A 19,109-nucleotide genomic window follows, 5' to 3' on the forward strand; every position below is an offset into this window, starting at 1 on the left:
TCCACCAGTTATTGTGTTTCCTTCAATACCCACCAGTTATTGTGTTTTCTTCGAGATCCATAAGATATTGTGGGATCCATCATATATTGTGTTTCCTTTGGGATCCATCATATATTGTGTTTTCTTCGGGATCCACCAGTTATCGTGTTTTCTTCGGGATTCACCAGTTATCGTGTTTTCTTCGGGATCCACCAGTTATCGTGTTTTCTTCGGAATCCACCAGTTATTTTATCTCTTTTAGGATCCACCAAATTTTAGGGACACATCTGGTCTACAGTTGTGTGAGTTAACAATGTATGATTTACTAGTACAATACATCTTTAAGATATATGGATTAAGATATATGGATGCTTAGCCTCACCCTAGTAGTAGGGGTTTACTTACGGGGTATTTCTATACTCAACTTTTCTTATGTTATGTTTTCAAGTAAGAATATGAACAAGAAATATCCGTAGGTGAGCCATAGAGCATATTTAGCTTTTGCATATAGTTTCGTTTTTCTTTTCATGATTTAAATTTTAGAACAAAACATTTAGATTTATGATTATTTCATTTTATCTATTTATGTCAAATTAGATAGGTGTACCCAAACTTTAATTTACTTAATTATTTAATTATTTATGTTATTTCTCTAAAAGTTTTATAAAAAATATTGGTTTTAGTATTTGCATGTATGTAGTAACTTTTTTGAAAATGATTAGGATTGTTGAGTCGTTCCAGATGAAAGAAGAAATACAAGAAATTAATAATTTAGTCAATTTAACGCTTATAATTTCAAAATTGTAACAATTTATTTGTTCAACTTTAATAAATAACAATTTAATTCATAAACTTACGATTATTGATACTTTAGTCATTATTTTGAAAAGTAATATCAAATTTATTTACAAATTATAAAAGATTAGCTCTTTTGCTTTTGGCGGAAGGTGAGACTAAAAATTTAAATGTTGATTGAGAGCATGATTAGTTGATCATCTATTTTCTATATCATGGTTTTTGATTTATTGAACTTAGACGTCTATTGGGCGAATAACCTCATAAATATGTTGTTATTGTATATCTAGACTTTTAACTCTAGACTTAAAATTATAAAATTACATTTGAATTATATTTAATAAAGACAAAAATATTTAGAAATGAATTATGCCATGCTTAGCTTAAGTTGATTAGACCAAATCCATGGTCAACAATGAGAAATCCCTCCCAAAAGAGAGAGGAACTCTTCAAGGTTCTATATTGAAAATATGATGGAAAGACTTTCAACTACAATTCAAATTTGGCTATATGTAGCCTTACAAGAAAATAACATAATTACTTAATTAATTCTGATCTATATACTAATTAATCTAAATTAACAACTTAAACAAATATTAAATTAAATATACTAATTAATTTTTTAAAAAAAATCAAAATACTTATTATATGATGAAATAATTTTAAGGTTAATTTTCATAAATATAACAAAACACCAAAATATTTACGGCACATGTAACAAAATTAAAAAACTCATGAAGTCGGTAAAATATTTTCATAAATTCGATTTATCACTTCCCTTTCTTCTTATTTTTTGTGATTTATTCATCTTCTCTTCCAAATTTCTTTGACTCTTCTTCCCGATTTTCTTTCTTTTATTTTTATACATCTTCTTTTTTTTCTTTCTTCATCTTTTCTTTCTTTTTTTCGAACTCCTCTTCTAGAACATCGAGATAGTTTAAATATCACTTTGATATGATCTAAATGATCGTATACCTAGTCAACATGATCGTATACCTAGTCAACATAATCGTTTAGATTTGAAGCCCTTTTCCCATTGTTTAAAAAAAACTACATGATCGTGTGGATATGATGTAAGCAAATCGCGTACGTACCATAGTCAACTCAATCGTTTAGATTTGAAATATTTTTTCTATCGTTAAAAAGAACTACACAAATGTGTTGATACTACCTACATAATCGTGTATTATTTCCTACACGAGCACGTATCATGATCGTTTAGAAAAAGAATTACACGTGCGTGTGCGGTCAATTAATTACATGTTGATTGGGGTATTTTTGTATTTTCCATTGTGGGCTTTTTTTGTTTTCAAAATTGTTCTATACAGTGTAAATATTTTGCCAATTTGTTATATTTTTTAAAAAACCCTATTTTTAAATATAGCAAAATAAACCAAAATATTTATAAAATATGGCAAAATTTTATATTCTATTGATGATATTGATTGAAACTAATAAAAGTCTATCAATGTGTAATAGTTATCACAGATAGAATTTGAAATTTGCAAACATTTTTAACAGTTTTATTATTTGTAATAAATTTTCATTATACAATACATTATAAATTATATAATATTACAAAACATGATTATACAATTTTTTAATCTAAAATATGTTATATGTATAATATCAAACATATTTACAGAAGTGATTAAATCTACCGACACATATCTATAAACATAAAATACAATCTTTTACTAAAATCCAAGCTTTAGATTTCTATTTTCAAGATTCTTTACCAAACACCCTAAAACTTTTACTTACTGAATTTAGGAAATAAATATAATGTATAGCATAAGGAAACAATAGTTGCAAAAACGATAATTTTTATCAATCATATGGTAATTTTTTTTTAAATTTCAATTTTACCCTTCAGTTTCCTTCCTCTCGTGTTATCAATGATGACTTCTATCACTGAATATTAGTGATGACTTCTATTAATAATATCATGTCTGATATGTCAATATGTTTTTCATGAATGTATCACTGATAACTTCAACTTTAAATTTCTAAATGATATAAATGTTGATAGCATATTGACATATCAGGCATGATGTTAGTGATAGCTTTTATCAATGACATCATGCCTGATATGTCAATATGTTTTTCATGAATTTATCATTGATAACTTCAACTTTGAATTTCTAAATGATATAAATGTTGATAGTATAATATGAAATCAATAATTTATTTAAACAAAAGCTGCAACCATATAACAATTTCATTTATTCTATCAATGATAAAAACTGTCATATGGATAGTATGTTATTAGTGATTCAAAGCTATTACCGATAACATGCTAATTTGATCTCTTTTATTTGTTCATTTATGCTAAAAACAAACAACCACAATATCATCTTATAGAAACATTGCCTTGATATCATTAATACGTAGTAGCCTATTAGGGATATTACTTACAGATGTCGTCGGTGATATCCTTATGTTACTACCACTGGTAGATATTATGAGTACTTTCGCATAGCAGCTCATTGCGTAGCCTTTCGCGCACGCGCGCACACACGCATACGCACACACGTACACGTACGCATATGCACGCACACACAGGGTTGGATAGGCTTTTAAATGTAAACATGTCCATTTGACTGAAGAACATTAATTAAATTATAATTTCTATCAATATTGGTTTGACATCTATAATTGGATGTTCATATAATTGAAGAAATAAAATATCAACTGACATGATTTCAAGATTGCCACATGTGCATGGTATTTTATAAAATACCAAAATACCCATGTTTGAATACTATAATTATTTCAATATTTTCGTTCTTATCAGAAGTCTTTCTAGTGTAATTAATCTGTATTATATTTGGTATACAATCGTTTAAATTTGACTATTTAAATTGGTAGCCAAATCTCAACATTTTTTTCAAGATTTTTTGTACACGATTGTTTAGATTTGTTACACGATCATATTTGGTACACCATCCTTTAAATTTGGCTACTTAAATTTAAATGATTTTTTAAGATTCGTTGGTACACGATCTCTTAGATTTGACTATCCAATATCCCAACGATTGTTTTTCACGATCTTTTATATTTGGCATACGATCTTAAAAAACCAAATAACATTTTGAAAAAAAAAAAAAACAATGGCTCTTTTATATTTAGTACACGATCTTGAACCAAATAACAGTTTGAAAAAAAAAATGCAGAAAAAGAGAAAAAGACGATAGAAAAGAAAAAAAAATTACAGATGAAAGAATGAAAAGGAAGGGCAAACGGAAATATTAAAAAGAAAATGTAGAAGAAGAAGAGAAAAAGACGATGGAAAGAAAAAAAATCGCAAAGAGAAAGACAAGAAAGATGATAAAAAAGAAGAGCAAACCTAAAATATTTTAAAAAAAAAATGTCCAGCTTCATGGCCTTTTTCATTTTGTTATACGGGTCGTAAATTTTTTTCGGTTTGTTATATTTATGAAAATTAACCTTAAATTTTGATATTAAATCAAATATCAAAGATTACTGAATTTTAATTTTTTAAGTGAATGGTATTTTTGTAATCAAATTTTTTTTGGGGCATTTTAAATTATAACAAAGAAATTGAAACTATTTACAAATTAGAACAAAATCATCAAATTTTGTACAGGTCATTTGAGGTTTTATTTATTTTTTTTATTTTTTATTTTTTTTTGTAAATAGTTTTATTTTTTTTATTTTTTTTTATGACAATTCCTCTTTAGTGTATGCACAAAAATAGGAGAGTTTTTATTAACGTGTATGCACAAAAATAGGGAAAGTTTTTTTTCTTCCGTTCATTTAGGGTGAATTTTAGATTTTAGGGACAAAATCCATTTTTCAAAAAGAAATTTTTTAATTTCAACATGTATACATAAAAATAGGGGAGATTTTAATTTTTTAACATGAAATTAAGCAAAATATCTCTATAATCATTCACTAAAAGGGGTAAAAGGAGGAAACAAATATTTCTTCCCCTTGGCATTGACCTTTTAGATTTTAGATTAGATAGATACACATATATATGAAAATATATTTCCTTTTCTAATTTTCAACGAATATATGAATAAAAAAAATTAAAAAAAAATTGTTTCCTGTTATATAAATGAAAAATAATATGAACAATAATAACAATGAAGCAAATCAAGAGAATAAAGTAGAAGAGAAAAATGAAAGAATAATAAATAAACTCAATGTGGTGTGTCTTATAAAGACACCACGCACCTCTATTTATAGGACATGCATAGTATAGGTTATATTATGAAATTTAATAGGTTGAATGTTAAAACATGAAAATTGGTAACCTATGTAGGTTATAAATATCTACATTTATAATAGATAATTATATATAATACTCTTTAGGATATCCATATTATATAAAATAAATGACTCGTTAAAACTTTAATAGGAAAAAACCTCGTGAGAAAAAATCCTAGTGAAAGAAAAAGAGTATGTCATTTTATATACTTTAATAATTGCCTCATTAAAAACCTTGGTAGGAAAACCCAATAGGAAAAATCATAGTCAAGGAAAAGTGTAAAACTCACGTTCTAGAGTAAAGGGTTTATGAAGGAAGTTGTAAATACTAAGTATAGCTATTAGGCATTTTGAAGAAAGGTTGTGTGTTAGCTATGCGATGTGAGGAATGAGTAGTTATGCATTATGGCTTGGAAACACGAGGAAGAAAATTTGAGTTTTGAGCAAGGTGAGGAAGGGTCAGAAAAGGAAAGAAAGTTGAGAAATTTAAGAGGACTCATTTATTTAGATTAGTCAGCAATTTACGTGTGGGGTTAAAGTTAAGTATGATTAGAGGAAATATTAAACATACACGTGTAAGTCACAAAGAAGGAGCTAACAAGTGAGGACGAGTTTAAGGATGACTAATTTGGTTTAAGATTAGTATAAATACGTTTTGTAAACTCAAAGAAAAAGTTACACTGAAGTTCTAAGCTTAAGTTCTATCAAAAGAAGGTTCAAGAGAGAAGAGAAAATTGGGAAGTTAGGCGATAGAAGAAAGTAAAAGAGAAGGAAGTGTTTAGTTTTGTGAGTGACTCTTCTACAAAAAGAGCAAACTTAAGCTTTCCATTCAAAGTCATGTTGTATAGCATTTTACACGTTGTGATCTTATTTATAATTTTTATGAAAAACATGACTGTTTGAAAGCATACTTAGAGTTAAAGTATAAATTTCTTATAATAATACTTGTATGTGAGTAAACCACTAGCTTTATTCCTATAAAGAGTTAGCTATTATGTGCATATAAGAGAGGAGGCTACCTTGCGTTGAGTGGTTCACTTGGTAGAAGGATGGTTGAATGCGTTGAGTTGTCTGTGCTCAAGTCTATCACCAGAGCATGAAATTAAGCGAGAGTTCGTAGAGATACTGATGGTGAAATGAGTCATCACAGTAGTTTATACATTGAGGAAGTTAAATGTCTAGACGAGAAGAATAAGTAGAGGCTAATGTAATTTGTGTTGTTTAATGCGTGATAAGATGTTAAGACAGTTGAAAATGTTGGTCCCACTTTCTTTCTTTATTTATTTATTTATTCTTGTTGGATTGGGTTGTTTCGGTTCTATAATTATCTCGGCTGGTTGGTTCGGTTTGGTCCTATTTTTCAGGTTGTTTTTGGGCTGTTGGTTTTACTCTTTTATTCTATATAGGTTGGGTTTGGCAGTATGCAAAAATAGAAAGTGATTTGAAGAAACTGAAAGTGTTATTCCGAATTTAGTGAATATGAGATTACGATAAGTTTATCTCCCATAACACCAATTCTCTACAACTGTGATCAAAGAGATTTTCACCAAGAGAGGACATAAATGGTCAAGTGGGAGCTTGACAGTATTATTGCATGGTGACTTTTGATTAAGGGGGAGTTTTTCTCTCAGTGTTTATGTGGAATTACCATGTACAGCATGTTGAATATTTGTGATAATGCTAGTACTATAGGCCATTATTATGTAATCATGAATTATTTCACGTAGAAATATATAATCTCTTACTATGGGTCAAGGACTCCGAGATGTAGATGTTGTGTCATGGAACTAGGTTACAAATTCTTGGTGTTCTAATTATTGCTTTTACTATTTATTACTTTAGTTGTTCCTTCAATTATTAACCAGAGTGTTAACTTAAGGTGTCAAATTAATTGAGTTTTCATTCTTCATTTGGTATCAGAGCGGGTTGTGAATATTGTGTTATGAAAATTGTTTGTAAAAGAAGTTCCAGTACAAGACCCTCTGTTCTAGATGGTTCCTGATGCACAAATCAGCGTCGAAAGACACAATGTCGGGATAAACTATTGGTTCCAACGCCGTGTCACATACATTGGGGAACAACAAAAATATTATTATAGTAACATCTTTTCCGGACATTCTTCATGACCTGTAGCACGAGACATCGGGATAAACTCGAACATTAATTATGTGTTAGAGCAAGATCCTCGATGCTTAATGCATGGCTTCGGGAAAACTTTACCTGCTTTCGACGCCATTAGTGATTCATCGAGACAGTATCTAACTATTTTCGACGAGTAGCTAACGATGTCGGGAGTTTTCCTATATATTTCGTTTCAGTTCTTTAAAGCAGAGAACTGAAATTTCAAAGAGAGAGAGGAGAATAAGGAGGAGGGGAGAAGAGTCTGTCGCTTAACTCCGTGCCTTGCCTTTGCCATCGTCTGTCTCTCCGCTACCGTCTCCCTCGCCACCTCGTCGTTGTTCGTCCATTTTTGGTAAGTTTCAAACCCTTCAAATTTTTTATTTTTTATTTTAGATTTTAGATTTTAGATTTTAGATGTTTATGTTTATGTTTTGACATAAATATTTAGATTGTAGAGATTGTAGTTTATGTTTCAGGTAATGTTTATGTTTATATTTAAGGCAATGTTTCTGTTTTTGTTTGTAGTTTATGTTTAGGGTAATGTTTCGACATAAATGTTTAGATTGTAGAGATTGTAGTTTATGTTTTGGGTAATGTTTATGTTTATGTTTAGGGTAATGTTTCTATTTCTGTTTTTAGTTTATGTTTAGATGTAATGTTTTGACATAAATATTTAGATTATAGAGATTATAGAGATTGTAGTTGATGGTTGTTATGTTGTATGTATGTTGATGCTTTTGAATGTATATTAATGGTTGACTGTTATTTCATACAAATGTATGTTCTGTTGCATGTATATTGTATCTATTTTTTATATCGAACTTGTTGTGTATTCAGCATTATGTGCAATTAAGGAACTCAAACATAGGAAGGGAAGTTGAACATTATTTTAGCTAGTTTGATCATAGAGACATGGGCAGCATATGTAAAGAGGGTAGTTGGACATTATTACAAGCCGCGTCCGAAGAAATACAAGCTTGCTTGAAACAGAAAGAATCCTAACTCTGGTGGTTCAAAAAATTAATTAGAAAGAGGAGCAGAAAATGACAAGATCGAGAACCAAATATGTAAGTCATAGAAAGTTCCTTACTTGCATATTAGGTAATATGCAAGTGAAAAACTTTTTATGGCTTACCTGTTCGGTTACCGATCTTGTCATTTTCTACTCTTCTCTTCCTAATCAATTTTATAGAACCACTAGAGTAAGGGTTCTTTCTATTTGAAGCAACCTCGTGTTTCTCTCGACGCAACTCGTAATAATATTCGAGTTTCCTCTTTACACATCCTACCCATGTCCTTATGATCATACTAGCTACAGTGATGTTGAGGAAATATGCAGAAGTTGAGAAACCGACGTCGACGCTTTAAATTATGTTTAAGTTTTCATTTTTACTTTGTATTCTTTATGTAATTTATATTTAAATTAACTACGAACATGTACTTTGTTAACATTTCAATTAATACTAAATTCGATTTGATATTTTAGTATTTTTTTTATTTTATATTAATTTTAATTCAATTTAGAATTTTAATAATTTTTTATTAAGTTTAAATTAATTAATAAAAGTTAGAACTATGTTAGTTTTTTTTATAAATTTTACGTCAATTAATAAAAAAAATTAAATTTAATAACATTGTAGACGATGCGTAATAGACGACGTCGATGCGATGTCGGTAGTGAGGTATTTACGACACTGTAACACGTGTCGATAGTTCCGCACTACCGACATGTTGACCTTGTCGGCGAATAGTGCGTCGGCAGTAAGTTTTGCCGACGCCATCCTGTTCTCGTGTTGGAAGAGACGATGCTGACACTTTTCTCACGACGTCCTTGCCGATGTCGGTTTCGACGTCGGGGTAGCCTCTCCCGACACATTTCTAGATTATGCCATGTGTCGACGTACCCCCTTCTTTTTATAGTGTTGGATATATGAGAAAATATAAAAAACGCTATTTCATACATTCTTTCTTTGAGTTTATCAAGTAAAAGTATGCTATTTGAGTGTTGGTATTCTGATTAGTATCCGATGCAATTCTGATTGACAAAATACAGTTGTTTTATCCTGGGGACGACATGGTTGTATGAATTTGTTTGCACAAAAGAGTATAGTCGCGAAACATCTTAAAGAAAGCGAGATCCGTGACTCAGCCTTTTATATATCTTAACTTGTTTTTATTTTGCAATAGGTAATTGATCTTTAGGTGACCTGTTAATCAGGCGAGATACAAGATATGATAGTACGTATTCTGTCTAAACATTCTGCCTAGGCAAGGCGAGATACCATTCTTTCATGCGAGATATAAGGCAAGATAGCATGTGACCTGTCTAGCCATTGCTCCTTTTAAGTGTAACAACAGTCTCAAGAAGTCTCGCAGAAATGGTAATCAAGGTTGGTCGATGGAGGTTGCCAGAGACGATGAGGCTAGACAATGGTGGTTGTAGGAGAGATTAACAATTAAACAACTTAAGTTTTATTTTTCTAAAAGTTGCTTTAAAATGATTGTCTAGTTATTTTATAAACTTACTTTTTCAAAATCTATTTTAGGTCGTTGTCAAGCACATAAATTTTTATCTTTTTTAATTTAAACACTTAAATAGAATGTATGCTCAGCACATAATTGACAAAATTATCAAAGGCATATAACACAAACTTGGTACAACGGGTGCATGAGAAAACCTATCTTAAATTCAAAACTACGTTCTTAATTTTTCTTTTTTTTCAATGATTCCTTCAATATTTTAGTATTCCTTTTCTTGTGACACTTATTTTTTTGCTATGAGAACCCTTATTGGACATTATTTTTTACATACGTCATCAATAATTCTCTAATAATTACAAATAAATGTCATTAAGGTTAACAATTAACAATGATAGGTTTTAAATGTCATGGTGGTCTTTTTTTTTTTTTTTTTTCTTTTTTTAAATGATGAATCTAACTCAACTAATTAAAATATTATTCGATCAAACATCCAACACTACTCTACATTACTCTAACTATTGTTGCTTTTAGAAAAAGTTTAAGTAAAAAACATCCAAAATATTATGTTAAATCTATTGGTCAGGAATATAAAAACATTTCATAATTTCAAGTATTTTGTATTTTAAAAATAGTTCACAATGTATCAAATGAGCCCTATAATTGAGATAACTACTTGCTAACTATTAGATAGAATACAAATTATTATTTTAGAACACATTTGGTGTAAAAATTTATGTGTACTTGTTATTTTGTAATATCATATAAATTATAACATAAACCGAGTTTATAATTAAAAATATCTATATTTGTTTTAGGAAAATGGTAAAAAATGACAAGTTTGATAAAATACTTACAACATATAACAAAATTTCAGATTTTATCAATAATGAATATTAATATGCTTTTATCAGTTACAATGATAGACAATAATAGAAATTTATTAATATATATCATCAATAGAATTCAAAATTTTATTATATGTCGTAAATATTTTAGTTTATTTTACTATATTTAAAAATGTTTCTTTTGTTTTAACTCTTATCTTTTCTTATTATAATTTTACATTCAAAGGTATTAAATTTAGAACGTAGTTGTACTTAAAATTTTCAAAATCTTTCCAATTTGAGTAACCAAACAAACCTGTCTTAAAACGTACCAATTATTAAGATGTGCATCTCACGTATATTTTGTTATATCACTAACTTCATCCTTACAAAAACTAAAAGAACAATTGCAAAAAGTAACAATTAAACTTGAGGTGTTATAAGGCCAATCCACAACATTCCATATATCATGAATCTTGGAAGATTCTACTACCTTTAGTTAAATACTTAATTACTAGTCATTTTTCCTCGCTGTTTTGCAATTAATTATTCACCGATAAACAGTTTTTCTTTAACAAAGTATTAAAGAAAAACCAATGAGGATCAATCATGGTATATGGAATGTACATAATCTAGTGTTAATTAAAGATATAACATGGCTTTATATTATATGAAATAACTCTTGGGAGTCGTGAAATAGTCTGTCAATCAAATGAGTATGTGATGGCATTCTTTAATATATATTTATTTATGTATATATTAATACCTTTCTGTTATTAGATGCCAAAGTTTTCAAAATGTTCTCAAATTAATTATCCAAAAAAGAAATATTCGCATCAAATTAATAGAAAATAATACTCACATCAGAAACGACATAAAAACTAAACTTCAAACACCCTCATCCTAAGCATAATTTGTCTTCTCGAAAAAGGAAAAAAGAAAATTCCGTGAAAATAACAAAACACCAAACTATTTAAAATTCGTGTAACAAAGTTCATACAATTAACCATTTTTAAAATATTTTAAGTTTACCTTCCTATCTTTCTTCTCTTCCTTAGTGCGATTTCTTTTATCGTCTTCTTCTTTGCTGCAATTTCTTTCATCGTCTTTTTTTTTTTTTTGCTGCAATTTATTTCTATCTTTTTCTTCTTTTCTTTTTTTCGTCGTAATTTCTTTCAATCGTCTTTCTTCTTTTCCTCTTCTTTTTATACAATCTTTCCTTTGTTTTTCTTATTTTCCTCTTTTTTTTCCTATGCGATTTCTTTTCATCGTTTTTCACTATTGTGCACAAAAAATAGCAGAGTCTAAAAGATTGTGTATAAAGAATCTTAAAAAAAAATCATTTATATGGGAATAGTCAAATGTAAACGATTGTGTAAAAAAACAAATAGATAAATCTAAACGATCGCGTATCAAAATAATTAAAAAAATAATTTATCCAAATCTAAAAGATCGTGTACTAAAGAATCTTGAAAAAATAAATAATCGTATAGACAAATCTAAACAATCGTGTAAAAAAATAATCTAAATGATCGTGTAAAAAAAGTAAAGATCACGTAAAAAAAGTTAAAAAAATCGTTTAGCCAAATCTAAATGACCAATTATAAACGATTGTGTATCAAACAATAGACAAATCTAAACGATTGTGTACCAAATATATTACGTGCGCGTTCCGTACCAAATATATTACGAGTGTTGTTGACAGGACGCTTTTGATATTTTACCTGCTAAGCCTGTGAACTTTTTCCGTTTTCGAAATTGTTATATATAATGTAAATATTTTACCACTTTATTCTATTTGTAAAAAGACAACAGAAAAAAAAAAAAAGATAATTTGATTAGAAAAAAAAAAGTAAAAATAACAAAATCAGTTGAAGTCAAAATTAGAATTTTACATAAAAGTTATTAAAGTGAAAATTCTTCATCAAATAGTCAACGTTGGAATTTTATTTTGTATGAGTTGAACTCAAAAGAGTGACTTAAAAAAAAATCAATAATCTATTCAAAGATTTTGATTCTAAACTGTTTACAAGAAACTTTAGATATGATATAAATGGAATAAACTAGCAAACTAGTAAACTGTTAAATGATATAATAACACTTAAATATGAAAACAATCAAATACTTAAAATAACCTCAAAACCTTTATATATTTAAATGGTAGTCCAAACATGCTTCTATAAGCACGATCTTAAAAACAATTATTCGTTTTATACAAGCTTGCAAGCATAGATCATCAATTGTTTTAATAAGATATAACAATTAATTTCAATAAGACTGCAACCTCTTAATAAGATATAACAACTAACTTTAATGAAACTACAACCTCGATCTCAAACTACTTGAATCAAACAAAACTTTTGAACACTTGCTATCAAGTTAACTCAATATAAATGAAAATAAAGAAAGAGAAATCTTTTAGTTAAAATCAGATAAAATAAATGGGTATTTTAAAAAAATATAAAAAAGCGGCAAAATGTTTTAGATTTGGCAATTATTTGGTACAGGATCATTTAGATTTGGCTATTATTTGATACACATATTTAGATTTGGTCGTTTAGATTTGACTCCAATAACGATTTATTTTTTCAATTCTATCATTTAATTTAGTAATTTTTTTCAAGATTCTTTGGTATTTAGATTTGGCAAAACAATTTTTTCTTAATTCATTTGAAACCATTTTTTTCAACCTTCCCCTTCCCAAAGTCTAAACGACGTCAAAAAGAGAAGGAAAAAAGAAAGACGAAGAGAGAAAGAAAAGATGATAGAAAGAAATCAGATTTGGGAGGTAAAAAAATGATAGGAAAAGAAGAAAGACGATTCGCTCGATTCATAAGGAGAAGAAAAATGGAACGACAAACCTAAAGTATTTAAAAAACGGCTATGAGTTATTATTTATGAATTAGAAATTTAATAAATAGCTAAAATACAAAATAAATTCAAATAAATGTGAAATTAAAAAGAGTGGTCTTTTCAAAAATATAAAAAAGCCGCAAAATATTTACACTCTATAACAATTCAAAAAGCGGAAAAAGCTGTCCAGAGGCCCACAGTGTAAAATATATGACTATAATTTATAGATCGTTTAGATATGATCATACAGTTTATCTTTTCAATTTGTAATTTTGTTACACGTTCAGATTTGGGACTCAAATCTAATGATTTTTTTTTTAATTTTGTTACGTCGTTTAGATTTGGGAACTCAAATCTAAATGATGTTTTTAAAAAATTTGGTATACTAATTTTTTTAATTCTCTTGATACACGATAATTTGATATCATTTAGATTTCATTGATTTTTTTTACATATTTTTAATTTGGCTACTTTTTTTTCAAATTCTTTTATTTACATTTAAAAAAAGACGCAACAAAAAAAGAAGAGGAAAGGTAGAAAGACGGAGGAAAGGTAGAAAGACGAAGGAAAGAAATCGAAGCGAAAAAAACGAAGAAAAAAAGAGGAAAACAAAGATTAAACGTCATAAATAAAGAATAAGAAATCGAAAAAGAAAGATAGAAGACAAACCCAAAATATTTAAAAAAGAACTAATTTTATGAGTTTGTTAAATTTAAAATGGCTAAAGGATAGTTTACACAAGGAGAACGTAAAATTTAACGAAATTAGGAAAATTGTTATAGGATAAAATCAAACATAATTCAGATTTAATCATTATGTTATTTAATCATTATGTGATTTATCCACAAATTTAATTTCATTAATGTTAAATTTGTCCCCAATTTATATAATTGAATTCTTTTTATGTTTCAATGTTCAGCAATTTGCTATAGCAATTTTCACTTTCTACATAGTGCATAGATATCCAAGAAACAGAACACTAATCACACTAACAAAACAAACATAGCACAATTAAATGAGCAAGCATTGCATAGCTCTGCTAAATGAACATGTATGCTAAAAAAGACGAACAGAAAAAATAAGAAGCATAAAAGAAACAACCATCAGCTTGGATTTTGGAACTCCATAATAAAATAGCAGTGCTCACAGATCAGAACCAGATTGATTTTATATATTGTATCAGTTGGTAACGGCCTATCGGAATATAAAAAATTCCAAATGCCACCCATCAAAAACGGCCACATTAACAAGATACGCAGCTCATCAACCACTAATCCCCAAACAAACAAACCTAACATATTGACTACTCATTTCAGGTTAATTTCAGCTCAACGAGGATTACTGCTGGGCACACTGCACTCTCTGCGCCCCACCGTGCATATCTTCATCTTCTTCATATGCCTCAGCTTGCTGCTTCCTCCGCATCTCCTCTTCGATGTTGACATCATGCATTGATGTCTCCTCACACTCGTCGAGCTCCATGTCTGTCAGTTGGGATGATGGTTTTGATGGTAAGACAGTTTCCAGAGCTTCGATCTGCTCTGGGCTTAGGGAATCAGGGAAGTTCACACTGAAATGGATGTAGAGCTTCCCTTTCATGAATGGTCTCTGGTACACTGGCATCCCCTCGTCGTTAATGGCCTTGAATGAATCTGAAGTTCCATATAGAAAAAGAGTTCACAAAAGTCAGCAGGGGAAAGAGAAAATTAGCTTTGAAAGTACTAACATTGATTCGATGCATAAAACCTAACACATAACACCATCCCACTCCAAGGCCAAGACTTGGAGAAACGTTGAGGATTCCTTATTAGAACTCGTCCAAAGATTCAACCTCAGAGTACATGTTATCGATTGGCTTGGCCAACAGGGCTATTTCTTAATGGTTAAGATACTAGAAAAATCAAACTCTTATACCATAACATCGGGTTCTAATATCGCCAGATTAAAAGCTGAAACGGATAAATTAGAACAAATTCAATGCTCTGCTTACCAGGCTTTACAACTTCCCCAGGATTTGTTTTGATGAGAAGCTGTCTGCCATCCAAGTGAGTGAGAACAAACTGGAAGCCACAGAGAGCTTCAGTGAGTGACAAAGTGTGCTCCACGAATAAGTCTTCACCCTTTCTCTTGAATTTTGGATGCTCCTTCTGCTGAAGGACAAAAACTATATCTCCAGTGACAGTATCAGGCTGTACAAAAAACAGAAACACAACAAATAAGTACCAAAATAATTTAAAAGTGACATAAAAAAGTACCGCTGAAGATTCATTCATAACATACAGCTTCATCTGCTTCTCCTGGGAATGTAATTTTCTGTCCATTCTGCATACCCTTCTCCACAATAACTTCCAGAACCTTCTTCTCTTGAACAACTTTCTCACCCTTGCATTGAGAACACCGGTCCTTGTCACTGATTGTTTCTCCAGTGCCCTTGCATTCATTACAAGGGTGCTGCATCTGCTGGATCATCGACGGACCAAGGTGCCTAATTGTGACCTTCATTCCAGTTCCTTGGCAGCCAGAGCAGCTCATTGAAGCGCCTGATTTTGATCCTTTACTGAAACACAACCATCGACAAACATCAGCATCGAAGGCATAAATCTACATAAAAAGAACGCAACCAGAAACAGGCATAGAAACAGGGCTAACCCATTGCATTTCGAGCAGATCACATTCCGTGACAGAGAAAGTTTCTTGGAAGTTCCAAGGTAAAGATCCTCAAGTGAGACCTTAAGGGGATGTACCACATCTTCTCCCCTTCTCTGTCGTCGGCCTCTACTGCTACCACCTGCATAAAAGCAATGAGACTTATGATCTTTTCTTCTATAAGATGGTATCAGAGTGCTTTCATTCATTGCATTATGTTCATGGCCAACTCCATCAATTCTTTCCCACCCAAAACAATTGAAAAGAGAATACACTTAAACATAAATTTTTAATTCGAATTCTAGGATTATAGTATCTCCAAACATCTCAAGCTTAGGCCACCAAGCTAGACCTAAGAACGAAAAATATTTAGAAGAGATTTTGAGATCATTAAATTACTTTTGTCATGTTCTGATCACCTTCCAAACATGCCTTTTATCGTTCATAATCATTTTAATATTTTTATTTAACACTTTTAAGCATGATTTCGTACTTCATTATTTTAGGGTCATCGTGAACCTGAAAGAAGTGATTAATGCTACTCCAAAATTACTCTCAGTCATGCCTTTAATATTTATACTAAAACGATTATGGCAAGAATAACACCAAAATACAAGAAAATGTTCATAATCGTAACACTCACCTCCAAATGGACTTCCACCAAAGAAGGATTGGAAGATATCGAAGGGGTCATGACCACCTCCACCACCCATTCCTTCTTTAAGTGCGTCCTCACCATACTGATCATAGATCTCGCGCTTCTCAGGATCGCTAAGAACCTCATAAGCCTGAGCCAATTCTTTAAACTGAAATAACAAAGGCATTATCCATCAGCATGTGCGCAAAGCATTACATCAATATCAAAGGTTGTATGAAATTTAAAGCACCAAAAAATAAAAATCTAAACCCACAAGCCAAATTGCCTAAAAAGTGTAAATTAGATTAAAAAACATAAATATCACTAGATTCTAAGTTCTGCGCAGTTCACAGCCTCAAAGGAAACGATGGTAGATGGAGGAAAAAACCTTATAAAGGGGGAAATTTCAAAGTCCATGTAAAATTTACTCCTTTCCAGACAATTGAGTTTCCAGTAATATCAACACTAGAACCATAATCCACAAAGAAAAGAAAACGAACCACGGAAAGAAACAAAATATGGAGATCATTATTCATTAAAATCTTCAACAGAATTCAAAATGATATTCAACAGAAACTGAAAGCAGAGAGACAATTAAAAAAAAATTGAAATCATGTTACCTTCTCCGGATCACCACCCTTATCAGGATGATTCTTGATAGCAGCCTTTTTGTAAGCCTTCTTCAAATCATCCTGCGACGCGTTCTTGGAGACTCCAAGGATCTCATAGTACCGCGTGTTGTCGCTCTTCTTCGGAGCTCTTCCAAACATCTTCGCTTCCGGTTCAGACAATTGAAATCTTTATTCTTCAAATCGATGGAAAACCCAATTGAAATCCGATCGAAACTGGGCAACCCCAATTTCGTGGAATCAAAGTTTGAGAAATGATACGAAGGTTCTGGACACGAAATGCAAATTTCTTTACACTTTTTCCTTCTTTTGCTAAACGACTTTGCTAGGGACTTAAGTTTATATAGAACCAAAAAGCTTATCAAAAGGACGGCTGAGATTTAATTGCTATCGTGCGCGTTTTGTGAAGAAGAGTCTAGAATTCCGTCTCTTTAGCTTTTGTTCGTTCGTCGAATCATGTTAACCGTTGGATGCTTCCACTGCATCGGAGATGTTCTAGATGCTTCTTTTGTCTAAAGGTTTTTTTCTTTCATTATCGTTACTTGCTCAAATTTTAACCAATATCTTGATCGTTGAAGAAATTTAAAAAGAAAAAGGATACAGGTTCCTCTAAGTTCTTGTATTTAAATATATTATTGGCGTCTTCTCAAAAATAGAACATAGCGACAAAATATTTAAATGTATAGAACAATTTTGAAAACAGAAAAATGTTCTGTCAACTATGCCGTCAATAACGCGCGCGTAATATATTTGCAATCATTTAGATATGATTCAATACATACGCAATCGTTTAGATATGGTTCAATATATACGCGATCGTTTAGTAGTTACAAGGCGACCGTTTAGATATGACTACAATTTATACGCGATCATTTAGATATGACTACAATGCAATCATTTACATATGACTATAATTTATACACGATCGTTTAGATATGGCTACGACGCGATCGTTTAGATATGGCTACAATTTATACGCGATCGTTTAGATATGACTACAAGGCGATCGAAGGCGATCATTTAGATATAACTATAATTTATACGCGATTGTTTAGATATTGATACAATTTATACGCGATCCTTTACATATTGTTCAATCCATATGCAATCGTTTAGATATGGCTACAATTTATCTTTTCAATTCTATTGTTTAATTTTGTTACAACATCGTTTATATTTGGGAACCCAATCTAAATGATTTTTTTTAAAAAAATTTGGTACACGATTTTTTTAATTCTTTTGGTACACAATCATTTAGATTTCTTTACACGATCGTTTACTTTTTTTACACGATCATTTACATTTTGCTACTCCAATCCAAATGATTTTTTTCAAGATTTTTTATATATGATCTTTTATTTTTTTTTACACGATCGTTTACTTTTTTAAACGATCGTTTACATTTGGCTACTCCAATCTAAATGATTTTATTTCAAGATTCTTTATATAGATTTTTCTATTTTGTTATACACAGTCTTTTACACAGTTGTTTATAAACGCGTAAAAAAAAAGAAAAGAAGAAAAACGATGGAAAGATTAAACGACGTAAAAAAAGAATCAGAAAAGAAGAAGATGTAAATATTAAATGATGTAAAAAAAGAATCAAAAAAGAAGAAAAATGGTTGAAAGAAATTGCAAAATCAGAAAAGAAGAAATACGATGGAAAGAAATCGCAGTGAGAAAAAAAAAGAAATACGGTTGAAAGATTTAACGACGTGAAAAAACAATTGAAAAATAAGAAAGATGATGGAAAGAAATCGTAGAAAAGAAAAAGAAGAGGAAAAGAAGAAAGACGATGAAAGAAATCGAAGAGGAAGACGATGAAAGAAATCGCAGAGAAATCGTGAGGAAGAGAAGGACAAACCTGAAATATTTAAAAAATGACTAACTTTATGGACTTTGTTACAC

General features: G+C 30.2%; 1 protein-coding gene across 1 annotated transcript; it reads right to left on the reverse strand.

Moving 5' to 3' along the window:
• Positions 1-14,437: 14,437 nt before the first annotated feature.
• Positions 14,438-17,741, reverse strand: LOC103487185 (dnaJ protein homolog). Its single transcript, XM_008445412.2, has 6 exons — positions 17,193-17,741; positions 16,579-16,741; positions 15,939-16,077; positions 15,570-15,846; positions 15,280-15,478; positions 14,438-14,941 (listed from the first exon to the last, which is right to left on the reverse strand). The coding sequence occupies exons 1-6, from the start codon at positions 17,340-17,342 to the stop codon at positions 14,628-14,630; spliced, it is 1,242 nt and encodes a 413-aa protein (XP_008443634.2). The 5' UTR covers positions 17,343-17,741; the 3' UTR covers positions 14,438-14,627.
• Between the last annotated feature and the right edge of the window lie 1,368 nt (positions 17,742-19,109).

Source organism: Cucumis melo, chromosome 2 (assembly GCF_025177605.1).
Source record: "Cucumis melo cultivar AY chromosome 2, USDA_Cmelo_AY_1.0, whole genome shotgun sequence".
Lineage (NCBI taxonomy): Eukaryota > Viridiplantae > Streptophyta > Magnoliopsida > Cucurbitales > Cucurbitaceae > Cucumis > Cucumis melo.